This window comes from Tenrec ecaudatus, chromosome 13 (genome assembly GCF_050624435.1).
Source record: "Tenrec ecaudatus isolate mTenEca1 chromosome 13, mTenEca1.hap1, whole genome shotgun sequence".
In the NCBI taxonomy this organism is placed as follows: domain Eukaryota; kingdom Metazoa; phylum Chordata; class Mammalia; order Afrosoricida; family Tenrecidae; genus Tenrec; species Tenrec ecaudatus.
Genome location: NC_134542.1, coordinates 56,936,881 through 56,948,882, shown reverse-complemented (window position 1 = coordinate 56,948,882; position 12,002 = coordinate 56,936,881). Strand labels below are relative to the sequence as shown.

Sequence of the window (12,002 nt, the reverse complement as noted above, 5' to 3'; positions counted from 1 at the left end):
CTGGGGCCGTTCAGCACCCCAGCCCCCTAGGGCGGGGGGGGGGCACTACCACCCACTGTGGAGCCTCTAATGTTAAGGGCAGGCCTTGCACTGCAGGGGTTTTCTCTGGTTTGCTTTGTTGCTCAGGTGGAGAAAGTAGCATCCTTCCTGAGCTAACGGATGGGAACTTTCTTTCCCAATGCTGTAGGGAGTCCTGCTGGAGAGCCTTGCGGAAAGACTTGCTTGGAAGAGAGAGACAATCAATGGTTGGGGGTCACACTGTCCAGGCAGCCTGGGGAAAACGGATCGCTTGTGGTAGGTACTGGGATGGGTCCCCCGTGAACACTGTGAAATCAGACATTCCGGGTGTGACTTTCACTTCAGTTACTCTGCTTTTGTGTTGTATTCAGGCCTGTGGGCATAGATGGAAAAATATATTTTACATAAAAACGGAAAATAAACTCCCCACTGGTGTTTGCTATGGAATGCCGGCCAACTTACGAACAGAACTGAGTAAAAGGATAGCTCCGTGTTATCAAGGTAAGGCCCAGTTTGACATCAACTGGATCAAGAGAAACAGCTCAATGCCTTAAACGTTTCCTTTTTTTCCATTTTGGACTTCAGAGAGGAGAAGGGAAACCTTAGATACGGCTGTGCTTTTTTAACTCCTCAAGTATTACTTAAAAAAAACCCCAATTACAGCAGCATTCATTGTCGCGAGTGCAATGCGTGCGATTGGGACGAGACATTCTATGGTTGAATTTCAATAATTCTGAATTCTTATACCCCACTTTTGTATACATTTTCCTTCAGTTCAGTGTAAATGAAACAATGCCCAGCAAATACAAAAATACTTAAAATTGTGAAGTTACATTGAAATGTTTGATTGGCAGAAGAAATCTCTATAGTTTCTTGTCTTATCTTACTTCTTGTACCTTCACCTCCTAGGAATGCTTAGAAAATTCACAGTTTTGAGTGTAAGCAAATGTTTTTTGCTCATTTTTAAGAATTCATGTATTTCCTTGGAAAGAGTAAATGGTTGTGTCCTAAGTTTGAAAGACCAATACTATAAAAATTCTAGACTATGGGTCACCTTAGAGAGAATAGGGCTGGGATACCAACAAATGACTGATTTGAACATAATTGGGAGTCAGTGTCAACTGAACATTAGCATTTTATACCCTATATATTCCTGCTTTGTCTTTGGGTGTCATGAAGATAAAATATGAATGCTCAATCCTCATTTACAGTCAAACCCTGTGTAGATTTCTATGCATTATCTCTTTTTTTCTCTCTCAAAAGGTTTAGAGTTTATAGTTGAAAATATTTTCACAGTAGATTTTATGTTTGCTCAGGTAGACTTAGCCACATTCTACATTTAAAAAAAAGGCCCTAAAGCAAAGAGATGTACATATGGCAAAATTTATGGAGAACAAAAATAGCATTCAGGAAGACAGCTTATAAAAAATTATAAACAATGTTATTGACATATTATTCACATATAATACTATTTACCAGTTTAAACATCATAAATGCATCATCACAACCAATTTTAGAACCTTTTCTTCTTTGGGGGAGGATCGTTATTAACTCCCCATTTTCCACCAGCCTCCCCTGCCATCACCCCTCCTCCGTGTCTCACTGATGCCCACTCTTAGCAAGCCTACAGAACAGGGTGGAACTGCTCCTGTGGGTTTGGGAGACTCGCCATGTGCGGGAGTAGGAAGCTCTACCTGTCAGTCCGGCAGCAGCGAGGCTGGTGGTTCTGGACTGCTGGCCTTGTGGTTGGCAGTTCGAAGCGTAACTACTATGCCACCTGGGCTCCCGCTGTCACCGGAAGAAATGACTAGTTTGTGTAGACTTACCCAGCCTGTTCAGATCGAAAACTCAAGTGACTGGGCAAGACTTATGCAAACCATGAGGGTGGGAGGTAGGGCCAAACTTTCAGCGGTGGGTGCTCATCTGCAAAGGCAGGATCATGACTGCTGGATTAAGACAGACAGGAAAGCAATCTTCAGAGCATGGAAAATGGCAGGGAACAGTTCATTGTAAATGACTTAGGAATGTATCTGAAGTTTTCGGTTGGGTAACGTTTTCTGATGGGAAAGTCAAAAGGAATCTGTGGTCCCGGTGGCATTTTCAAGATGTCATATGGATTATTTCATCAAGGGACTTTGCCTCATGTAGTCGTCAACCCATTCCTTCACTGGGACATTGTGATCAGAGACCCCACAGACCATGTAGATCCTGATTTAGTCTGAGAAAAATCTAGGAGGCCTATTGTAAATGGAGACCTGGATTAGGAATTAGAAATTCTCTCTCTTACATCGAGAACATGGTAATTTTGTTTGAATGTATGCGGCAAGTTCTTATCATGAAAAATAAGGAGTACATAGTTTTATTGCTATTTCAGAGATGTGAATGTTCCCATGGCTATTGGTGAGCTTAAAAATGCTTCCAGTTACTAATTTTAAAATGCTGTCATATAAAATACAGATCACCAAAGCCATATTTTCCAGTTGCTCTTCTTGTCCCTCATCTACAAATGAACTTGCCCCCATGGTTCAGTTTGCAGCACAAACCAGACAATTCAGGGAGGTACCACATCTTAAAATAAGTATTTATTTAAAATCAAAAGGTAAGCATTTATGTAAAGGACAAAATTCAGCACGGTTAGGAAAGCGGAATGGAAACAGGGAGCGCCGGGAGGCAGAGGGATTCGTGCTGTTACAGTGGAGGGATTGTAGTCCGTGAGCTAAACAAAAGGGCATTGGATTGTTGGATGGAAAAAACAGATCTGCTCTGCAGAACTTCCCCTTATCCACAGCAAAAGGTGTGTTGTTTTTAAGGGGTGTATTCACACAACTTTTAAAGAAGAACAAAATTATGGAAATTAACCTTCAATGTTTAAATGAAGTCCTAAATTGTTGTATATTTCATTTTAGATTATGTGAAAAAATTTGGGGAAAATTTTGCATCATGTCAAGCTGGGATATCCAGTTTTTACACAAAGGTAATAATCTAAATCACAACTGCTGGGAATGTTTACATAGAAAAGCTTCTATCTTCAGATGGTTCTCAACCTTCCTAATGCCGTGACCCTTTCAGACAATTCCTCATGTTGTGGTGACCCCCACCCCAACCATAAAATTATTTTCATTGCTACTTGGTAACTGTAATTTTGCTACTGTTATGAAAGGGGTGACCCCTGTGAAAGGGTCAGTTGACCCCCAAAAGGGTCTCGGCCCGTAGGTTAAGAACCGCTGGTTTAGAGGATAGATATTCTGCTTTGAAGTAGAAATTGCATAACATGTAATATTACAATTTTGTTTTCACTACTCAATATTCTGTCTAAATTTGGAGAAAATATTTCAAGGGTTGTACAATACAAGACAAAACATCTCCTATTGAATAAATATTTTCATCAGGAATTTAATGGAAATAAAAAATAATGATAGTCTTATTTTTGTACCTGTTGTCAGCTTAGACATAGAAAATTTCTATCCAAATATGTTACATATAATTACTAGTTGAATAGAAAGGAAATATATTTGTCCATATATTTTATTAAAAATCTGAGAATTTAAGAATCCTGAGACCTAAGAACTTAATAGCTATATCTTATATTGTATGTCAGTTGTATTAAATTTGATTATTTTCTATCTAGGATGTACCGTGAAAGGTCATAGTTGTGCTCAACCCTCAAGATCCCCAGTTTCTCTTAAAAATATATATAAAAAAAGAAAGAATATATATGAATTAATAAATCCTTTCTAAATTCATAAAGTTAGCTCTGTCAGCTCAAATTAATTTCTATAAATATAATCTACTATGCAAAAAGAGTGATTATAGTAATGATTTCTTTTGTTAATATTTAAATGGAATTTTTAAAAGAAAGCTCAAGATTACTTCAGGCATTTAAAAATACATTAAATAGGATTGATTGCTCAAAACTTTCATTCATCTCCAGACTAGTGCCCTCTCATTACAACCTTGTCTTTGTTTTCTGTTCCTAAATTCCAGTTTATAATCAAATATACCCTAAATTCCTCTATTCCCCCTAAAGCTAACATTGTTAAGGAAATGAGCCAGTGGCATATTGCCAAATGAAATAAATTAAGTCCACTTTTCCTTCTTTGGCAACAAGAGATTATCTCTTTAATGAGCACTAACGAATTATTTAGGTTTGATTAACTTTAATGGAAGCCACACTGACATTCTTCCCAAAACATATTCCAGTAGTCAAGGACTCTCCCAACTCTCTTAAAGCCCCCGATAAAGTTAAAGGAAGCGTTTCTGAGCCGCTTCTCTGAAAGTTTACCTTTAGATGGGAGTTCATCCGCTACTTTTTGCTAAATGTTTTATATTCATAATATGCTCAGATTGAAGCAATTTGACATAAAAGCACACCTCTATTATTTATTTAAATGTATTTGTAGAAAGTTTCACATGGTGAGTGGGAACTTTCCAATGATTTTTTTCTTACAGGATTTGATTGTGATGGGAGGCCCAGGATCTTCTTATTGGACCGGTTCTCTCTTTGTCTACAATATAACGACCAACAAATACAAGGCGTTTTTAGATAAGCACAATCAAGTGAAATATGGAAGCTATTTAGGTACTATAAAAATTGACAAACTCAAATAATCTCTGCCTTATTGATAATAGTATTTATAAGTAAGGGAAATTTTATTTGCAAATTGCCAATCATAATTTTAGAGTTACAAGGTGGTCTCTTTAAAGATAGACATATGGAATTTGAAATTATGAAAAACTAAATTTAATTTAGTATTTTATATATATATATATATTTATACAGTCATCCAAATGTAATTCTAAAGCTGGAACCCATAGTTCAGTTTATTCTTTGCAATGTGCTTTAGGAAACACTGGTGAACGTGCCTCTGTCTCTGTGCAGCCAACCTACTACTGTACAGGCAGCATCTGCTTGATGCATGGAACAAGGCAGACTCTCTTCAAAAGCGAGGGATGCCAATTAACTAATTCAGTCCGGTGTGGGTAATTAAGTGTGATTTCTTAAAGGACCAATTGAAAACCAATGGGACTGCAAACCTCATTTTAGACAAAAACCAAACCAAACTCAATGTTCTTGAGTTGATTCCAACTCGAGCTTAAAGTTAGGAAGACTTTCATGGGAAATATGTTGATATTTAGAAATAATTTTTAAATTTAGAGCTTATAACATATTTTCTCAAAACAACGCCCCCACCCCGCCACCCCAAAAAACCAAATTCACTGACATCAAGTGGTGTCACTACAGGGTCACTGACCCATAGTGACCTGTAGGCAGGGTCGGCCTGCTCCTGTGAGTTTCTGAGAAGGAAATTTTAGGGAGTAGAAAGTCTTGTCTTTCTCCCCAGGAGCTGGAGGGTGGCAATTAGTGGCCAATGTGTAATCACTGTGCCACCACAATCCCAGAAGCACATGTGCTGCAGAGCTACATCAGCCACTGCCAAAAAGTGGGTTGTCCTTTACAGTGACCCTTATCCGAGGTTGCAAGTCTTTCCAGGAGCAGCGGGCCGATGTTTCTCCTGTAGGACGCACCCACAGGGCTTGCACAGCTACAGATCTTTATCGCTTTGTAGCTAGTAACTTTGATCCCCCTCTTTGCAGCCCACCCTGACCCACAGGCACTAGCACCCCACATGTAAAGGAGCTCAGTTCAGGTTCTAGCCTTAAAGGTATAAACTGTTGGCTATCATTTTATGACAGTCACTTGCTGAACAGTGTCCAGGCTTGAGTACTACTGTGCTGAATAGGAGGAGCCCTGGCGAGGCTCTGGTTATGAGTTGGGCTGCGACCTGTAAGGTTAGCGGTTCAAAACCACCACCCTGCTCTCTGGACCCCCACAGGGGCTGTTCTACCCTATTGTTTATGGGTACTATGCGTCTGAATGGACTCAATGGCACATTTGGTGCTAAATATTTGCAGAAATCTTTCCAGTGCCAAAGTCTTTAATTTGGTCCCATTTAGGATAAGATTTGTGAGTGTGCATTTCACCTCCTGTAAAGTTTGTCTCTCACTCTTCACTCATGTCGTGAAGGGTACGCAGTTGGAGCCGGTCATTTTCAGAGTCCTCACACGACGGAGGTTGTTGGAGGAGCCCCTCAGCATGAGCAGATTGGTAAAGTAAGACTCACATTTTATATGATTTTCTTCACGAAAGTTCAAGTAACCAGCCTGAGAGCACGAGACGTTATTAAAAGAGGAAGAGCAAAAATGCTAAGGAATAAAATGTTAGAGATGAGGACCAGTGTGCTCCGCCCAGTGGACGTGGTGCGAGATAGGCGGTTGCTAGGAGAAGCATTGCTGAACCCCCTGAACTAAGATCAAAGTCGTGGAGGTCAAAGGCAGCGGTTCGCTACACTATAGAGATACAATTATGAACATGCACCCCAGGGCTATGTGTGTATCACAGACAGCTTTACAGCTGAAAGGAACTTGTGGGGGCTCTATGTTGTGTGGGGTAGGCTTCAAGAAAGAATGCTCTTTCACATCCCAATTTTTGCCAACATGGCGTGGGAAGGTTAGTTACTCAGTCTTTCTGAAGTTTACTGGGAAACTTCATGCTTACTTGGGACAAGGCAATGCTTCTGTGACGTTTCCATGGGGTCAATAAGATCGTTTCTGAGAAGGAAATTTTATAAATAAGGTATTTTCATGTGAAAGTGAGCCCTAAAACTAGTCTCACCCTCTTAAAATTGATTTTAATGTAAGCAAATAAAAATTATGACAATGGATGTTTTGGTCAAATCAGAACAGATCCTTTTATTTTGTTTTTTATATGCAAAATAAGTCTGATGTTTTCTCATTCTTTTCCCAATTTCAGGCATACATATTCAGCATTGGTGCAAAAGAGCTAAATATCTTATATGAAATGAAAGGTAAAAAGGTAATATGTCTCGACATATGCTATCACTGAGGGCTTTTATGAGTAGCCCTGCTTTCCCCCCAATGACCAGTGTCCTTTGCTTTGGGCAGCTTGGATCCTACTTTGGCGCTTCCGTCTGTGCCGTGGACCTCAATGCAGATGGCCTCTCGGACCTGCTTGTGGGCGCTCCCATGCAGAGCACCATTCGGGAGGAGGGGAGAGTTTTCGTGTACATCAACTCTGGCGTGGTAGGTCCGATCTGCCTCACACTCGAAGCCATTTATGACCCGATGATCAAAATTGAAATGATCCTTATTCCAGCATTTTGATAGACTGAAGAACCTTCTGTTTGTCTTCCTGCTGAAAGAACAAGTTCCAGCATTGCACTGATGCTCGGAGAAAGGGGCAAATGAAGATGATCAAGGGGCAGCCGCCCCCTTTTGATGAGATAAACTGCCCTGGACTTTCTCTTTTGTAATTGTCATGCTTTCACTCCAGTGATTAAAGCTTCTTCCTGTTCTATTATGATACCTATATGTGATATACATATATATATCATATATCTATATCCTACATTCTTTGATGTATTTTTAGTGGATTCAGTAGACTCAATGGATCTTTAAAATTTGCTCTAGAGTTAGTCAATTATAATATTTTAGTATTATTAATTATTATACAGCAAGCCCTAGTGGTCCAGTGGCTTACGAGTTGGGCTGCCAACCAGAAGGCAGTTCAAGCCCACCAGCCAGTCCAAGGAAGATGAATGAGGCTTTCTACTCCCATAAAGAGTTACAGTCTCAAAAACCTACAGGGGCCATTGTGCGCTGTCCTGTAGGGTGACCGTGACTCAGAATCTACTTGGTGGCAGTGAGTTTGGCTTTACTCTTATAATAATAGATGCAAAAGATGAATAGGGAATGTTTTGAATGTCTTGAATTAAAGCATTAGAACGATGTGTTTTGATAAGGTGTTCATTTGCACAGTTCGTATGCAATATAGTCCTCATTAGTATACAGACTTATCATAGTCCATTCCAAAGTAGATATAGCAGTTGTGGACATAGGCAGTCATAGTTCAGGGTGAGGTTTCACACGATGAGAAGCACACACACTGACCACTTCGACTAACACTGTCGCTCGCCTTCTCGTTCCAGCCTTGCTATCTGGCGTTCAACTAAAGGCAGGGCTTGAGAGGACCTTACTGGGGTCTTCTTGGCCAGTTTGTTCATTTTAAGCAAGAGGAGTTGAACTTTGAGAGAATTGGTTCGTTTTATTATTGCACATCACTTTTGTGAGTCAGGAATCAAAAATGACAATCTGCTTAATAAGGTATTGATAACCTTAATTAGACAGTGACGTAATAGAAGTTCTGAAGCTCTTAAAGTAGGCATGAAATGAATCTCTTTACGGTTTAAAGGTTGATGAAGCTGAGCGGTGCACAGTTCCCTCAGAGAGGTTCTCTGAGACTTAACCATTGAGCAAGAAGATCGTTTCTGCCCCGGGCTTGCCTAAGCTGTGCGGAAACCTAGATGTAATTATAAAGGTGCAGCATCTAGACAGTGGTCATTAGAAACTTAGTACTAGTGCTTTCAGACAATCGTTATTCTTCTGTAAACACATCAAATCTCTCCTGTTCATAAAGTCTTCCTTTTACTTCCTGTCTTCTTATTTTGCAATTTTTCTTCTTCCCTTAAAATTAAACTTTGTGAGAATTTTTCAAACAGTCGATTATACACTTAAAAAGGGGAGCATAGGATATTTTTCCCATCAAAATTATAAGTACCCCTAGTACATAAAAGAGATATGTAAGTGAAGCCATTTTTAGATTGCAAATGAGTAGGCTATTTTCTGGTCCACCCTCTGTTGAATACTAGGGATAATTTAGTAATTCGTTCCAGCTTTTAACTCTTACAAATTATTCTTTCATTATTCCTTTTCAACCCTCTCTCCCTGAAATGACAAGTACTATCTGGCATGATATTATGTGTTTATCTGTCTGTTTTCCTACTGGAGTGTAAACTCCATGTAGTGGGGAATCTGTCTGTCTCGTTTACTGCTATGTACCAGGACCTGAGCAAGGAGGTGCTCAGTAATTGTTTTTCAATGAATTCAAGAAATAATGATATAAGGCAGTAACGTGATCAGGATTGGAAAATAGCTTTAGTAGCTATTATTGCAACATATTTTAAGTTTTATGGCAATAATTTCCTTCCAGCTTCTGAGACATCGGCTAACTTGTTCAAGTTGATTGACGCTGATTGAAGGTTGGAAGGGCCTGCTGCTGGCCCTTTAAGTTCTAAGCTGAGAAAGCTTCAACGGATCCATGTGGGCACTAGATGAGCAGTAAAAATGTCCTGTGGCATTCAAGGGCCCACACCAAAGACCGACCTAAGATTTTTTTCATTGCATCCATGATACTCACCCTTCATTATATGCAAATTCTTTGGGATGTGTGCTTTGTTGATGTTTTGCCTGCATATCAGGTTTGCTCCCGTCCATCACTGCCCGCCTTGAAAGCCGTCTCTTTTATGAAATGTCTTCTAGCTCTCACAATTAGCATGTTCTCCTTGCTTTTTGATCTTCCAGGTTTGGTTTGTTTTGGTTTTGCCTCTAAGCCATTTGCATGCATGTGCTAAGCCATCTCTGTATCCGTACACTTCACGAGGGAAAGGAAATGTGTCTTATACAGAAGGACTTTCAAAAGTGCATAGAAAACAATGGAATTAAGAGATCATGGGATTTTCCCCTCAGACTTTTTGCTAAAGCTCTGTCACACACACAGCATCATGGTCCTACTCAGCCATGTAGGTTTTGCACAGTGCACTGTCTTTGGTGAGAGCTCAATAAATATTTGTTAAATTGAATTATCAAAATGATTTATTGAATTTTCAAAGCCAGGGATCATGAGTTTGACGGGTTTTTTATGTCCTCTGAGCTGTAATCATACGATTACATGTGTTGACATGCTCAATAAATATTTATTGAATTGAACTAAAATGTGTGTACTAAAGCTCTGTAGTTTACCCAACTTGTTTGAAGCATTTGGGGGGAAAAATCTATATCCAATTACAACAGGAAATCAGGTGTAAAGTTGTCAGGGAGAGTTCTAATGACACCCTTTCCCCGTCTTTCTATCTAGGGAGCAGTAATGAACGAAATGGAAACAGAGCTCATTGGAAGTGACAAATATGCTGCAAGATTTGGGGAATCTATAGTTAACCTTGGTGACATTGACAATGATGGCTTTGAAGGTAATTAAAAGTATTAAACTTGGTACATGATTTCAGCATTTCAAATAGTGCTTGGATGGGAATATTATTGGAGTTTTTTTTTTTATCTCCGGTCCATCTATAGCAAAGAGAAGCAGAACGATCTGCTAGGTTTGATTTCTCTTTATTGTGCTGCCCTCGGCTTCTCCTGGACTGCCAACGAGAGATGATTGATGGTGTTATAAAGGATGCTCTTGCTTCGAAGACACCATTGACTCTAGCCTAAACAGCAGCAAAACTGTATGTCAAGTTGATGCCAAGTCACAGCTCTGTAGGGTGGACTAGACATGCCCCATCATCTGTCGGGACTGTGATCTTCAGGGAAAGAGGCTGCTGCATATCTGTTCTGTGCAGCAGCTGGTATGGAAACAGCCTTTCGGTTGATAGCCACATGCTTCAGCGCAGTACTGCCAGCGCTGTTTCCATTGATCGGGAACCAGAACCGCTCCACGCGCTGCCGTAGCGTCACTTCTGACTTCTCACAGCCCCCCAGGACAGGCAGCACAGCCCGGTGGGTTTCGGAGACTGTAACTACTTGCAGGGGTACAGAGTCTCGTCTTTCTCCCAGGGAGCAGCTAGCACTTAGCAGCCGCCACGGAACCCCTGTGCTCCCGTTGTTTCTGTGTCACATCCTGGTATGTGCGGTGCCACGCCACCTACTTTAAAAGGGATGCTAATTTGAGATGGTATTAAGTATGAAAAAGGTGTGCAGCTTAGGCGGTGTCTAGTTTAGGATATGGCATTCAACTGGCACCACAGAAAAGGCAGTGACCAACTCCGTCAGATGCTGGCTGCAAACTAGAGCAGGGCTTCTAAAAGCCCCCGCTAGGCCAGCATTCCCCATTCAACTGCTGCCTCGGGAAGGGCCTTCGGGATGACCAGAGATGGGGCACCCGGAGAACCTGTAGGTAATGGTTAGTCATTGACTGCTATGGAGCTCTTTTAATAATTGAACGGAAGGTGCTATCATAACTGTGCAAGTTGTCTGGATACCCGTCCTGCCTAGACACCATCAACAACATTCCTTTTTAAAACCTAGTTCTGTGTGGCAACCGAGTCCGTTCATGTTGTGCACAAAATTATGAATGAGTTTTAGAAGACAGTGTATATTATCCTAGCATTCAGAATATGTCTTCTTGCCGTGACAATGGACGATTGGTAACTGCTAGTGATGTAAAACACACATTGGGCCACATCTTACCTGCATTCTGGAAATAAGTGAGGGCTGCTATAAGTTGGCATTTTCATAATTCTACTTGTGACTAAATGCCTCAATCCACTTTAAATGTGTAAAATACAAGACTAGTTCCTAAGTAATTATTTAAATAACTGCTTCCCATGACTTTTATGAGATATAAAATGTGGAAATTGATATATAAGAATTGCTATTGCCAGAGTTCTTTTTACTATTCAAAAATGAGAGAACTCTTACATGGAGATATGCTTATAACTATTCTGATTGTGCATATTTACATTAAAGCATTCTAAAACACATGTGAAATTTTATCATGAGGACTGTTTCATAAATAGCAGTTCTGCAATAGTTATTGAGCATTTCTATTTATCAGATTTTTCATTCTAGGTATTAATTATTTGCCATTAAAATTCAAATGAAGAAATGATGGCACTCTTTTTTTTCTAACTTTACAGTTGAATGGAATTATTAGGGGGAAATATTAAAAATAAATCATATTTTGTGTAATATTATGCACATAGAAACAACCTACTTAATAAATATCTGTAGTATAAGCCCATGTTGCTACACCTGGATATTTCACATGTATAGCATGGGATAATATAACTCCTTTTTGGGAAAACACAAAACTATCATTTAAATAAATACTTACTTAGGCTTTCTTTCAC

The 12,002-nt window shown here is 39.9% G+C and overlaps 1 protein-coding gene across 1 annotated transcript in view; it reads left to right on the top strand.

The window, feature by feature from the left end:
* Window positions 1-12,002, top strand: part of ITGA4 (integrin subunit alpha 4) — an 88,485-nt gene that overhangs the window by 20,827 nt on the left and 55,656 nt on the right. Inside the window, exons 3-10 of the mRNA XM_075528999.1 lie at window positions 188-294; window positions 390-519; window positions 2,925-2,992; window positions 4,468-4,597; window positions 6,044-6,129; window positions 6,830-6,892; window positions 6,982-7,119; window positions 10,010-10,121. Of these exons, the coding sequence (XP_075385114.1) occupies window positions 188-294; window positions 390-519; window positions 2,925-2,992; window positions 4,468-4,597; window positions 6,044-6,129; window positions 6,830-6,892; window positions 6,982-7,119; window positions 10,010-10,121 (834 nt within the window). The remainder of the gene's footprint in view (window positions 1-187; window positions 295-389; window positions 520-2,924; window positions 2,993-4,467; window positions 4,598-6,043; window positions 6,130-6,829; window positions 6,893-6,981; window positions 7,120-10,009; window positions 10,122-12,002) is intronic.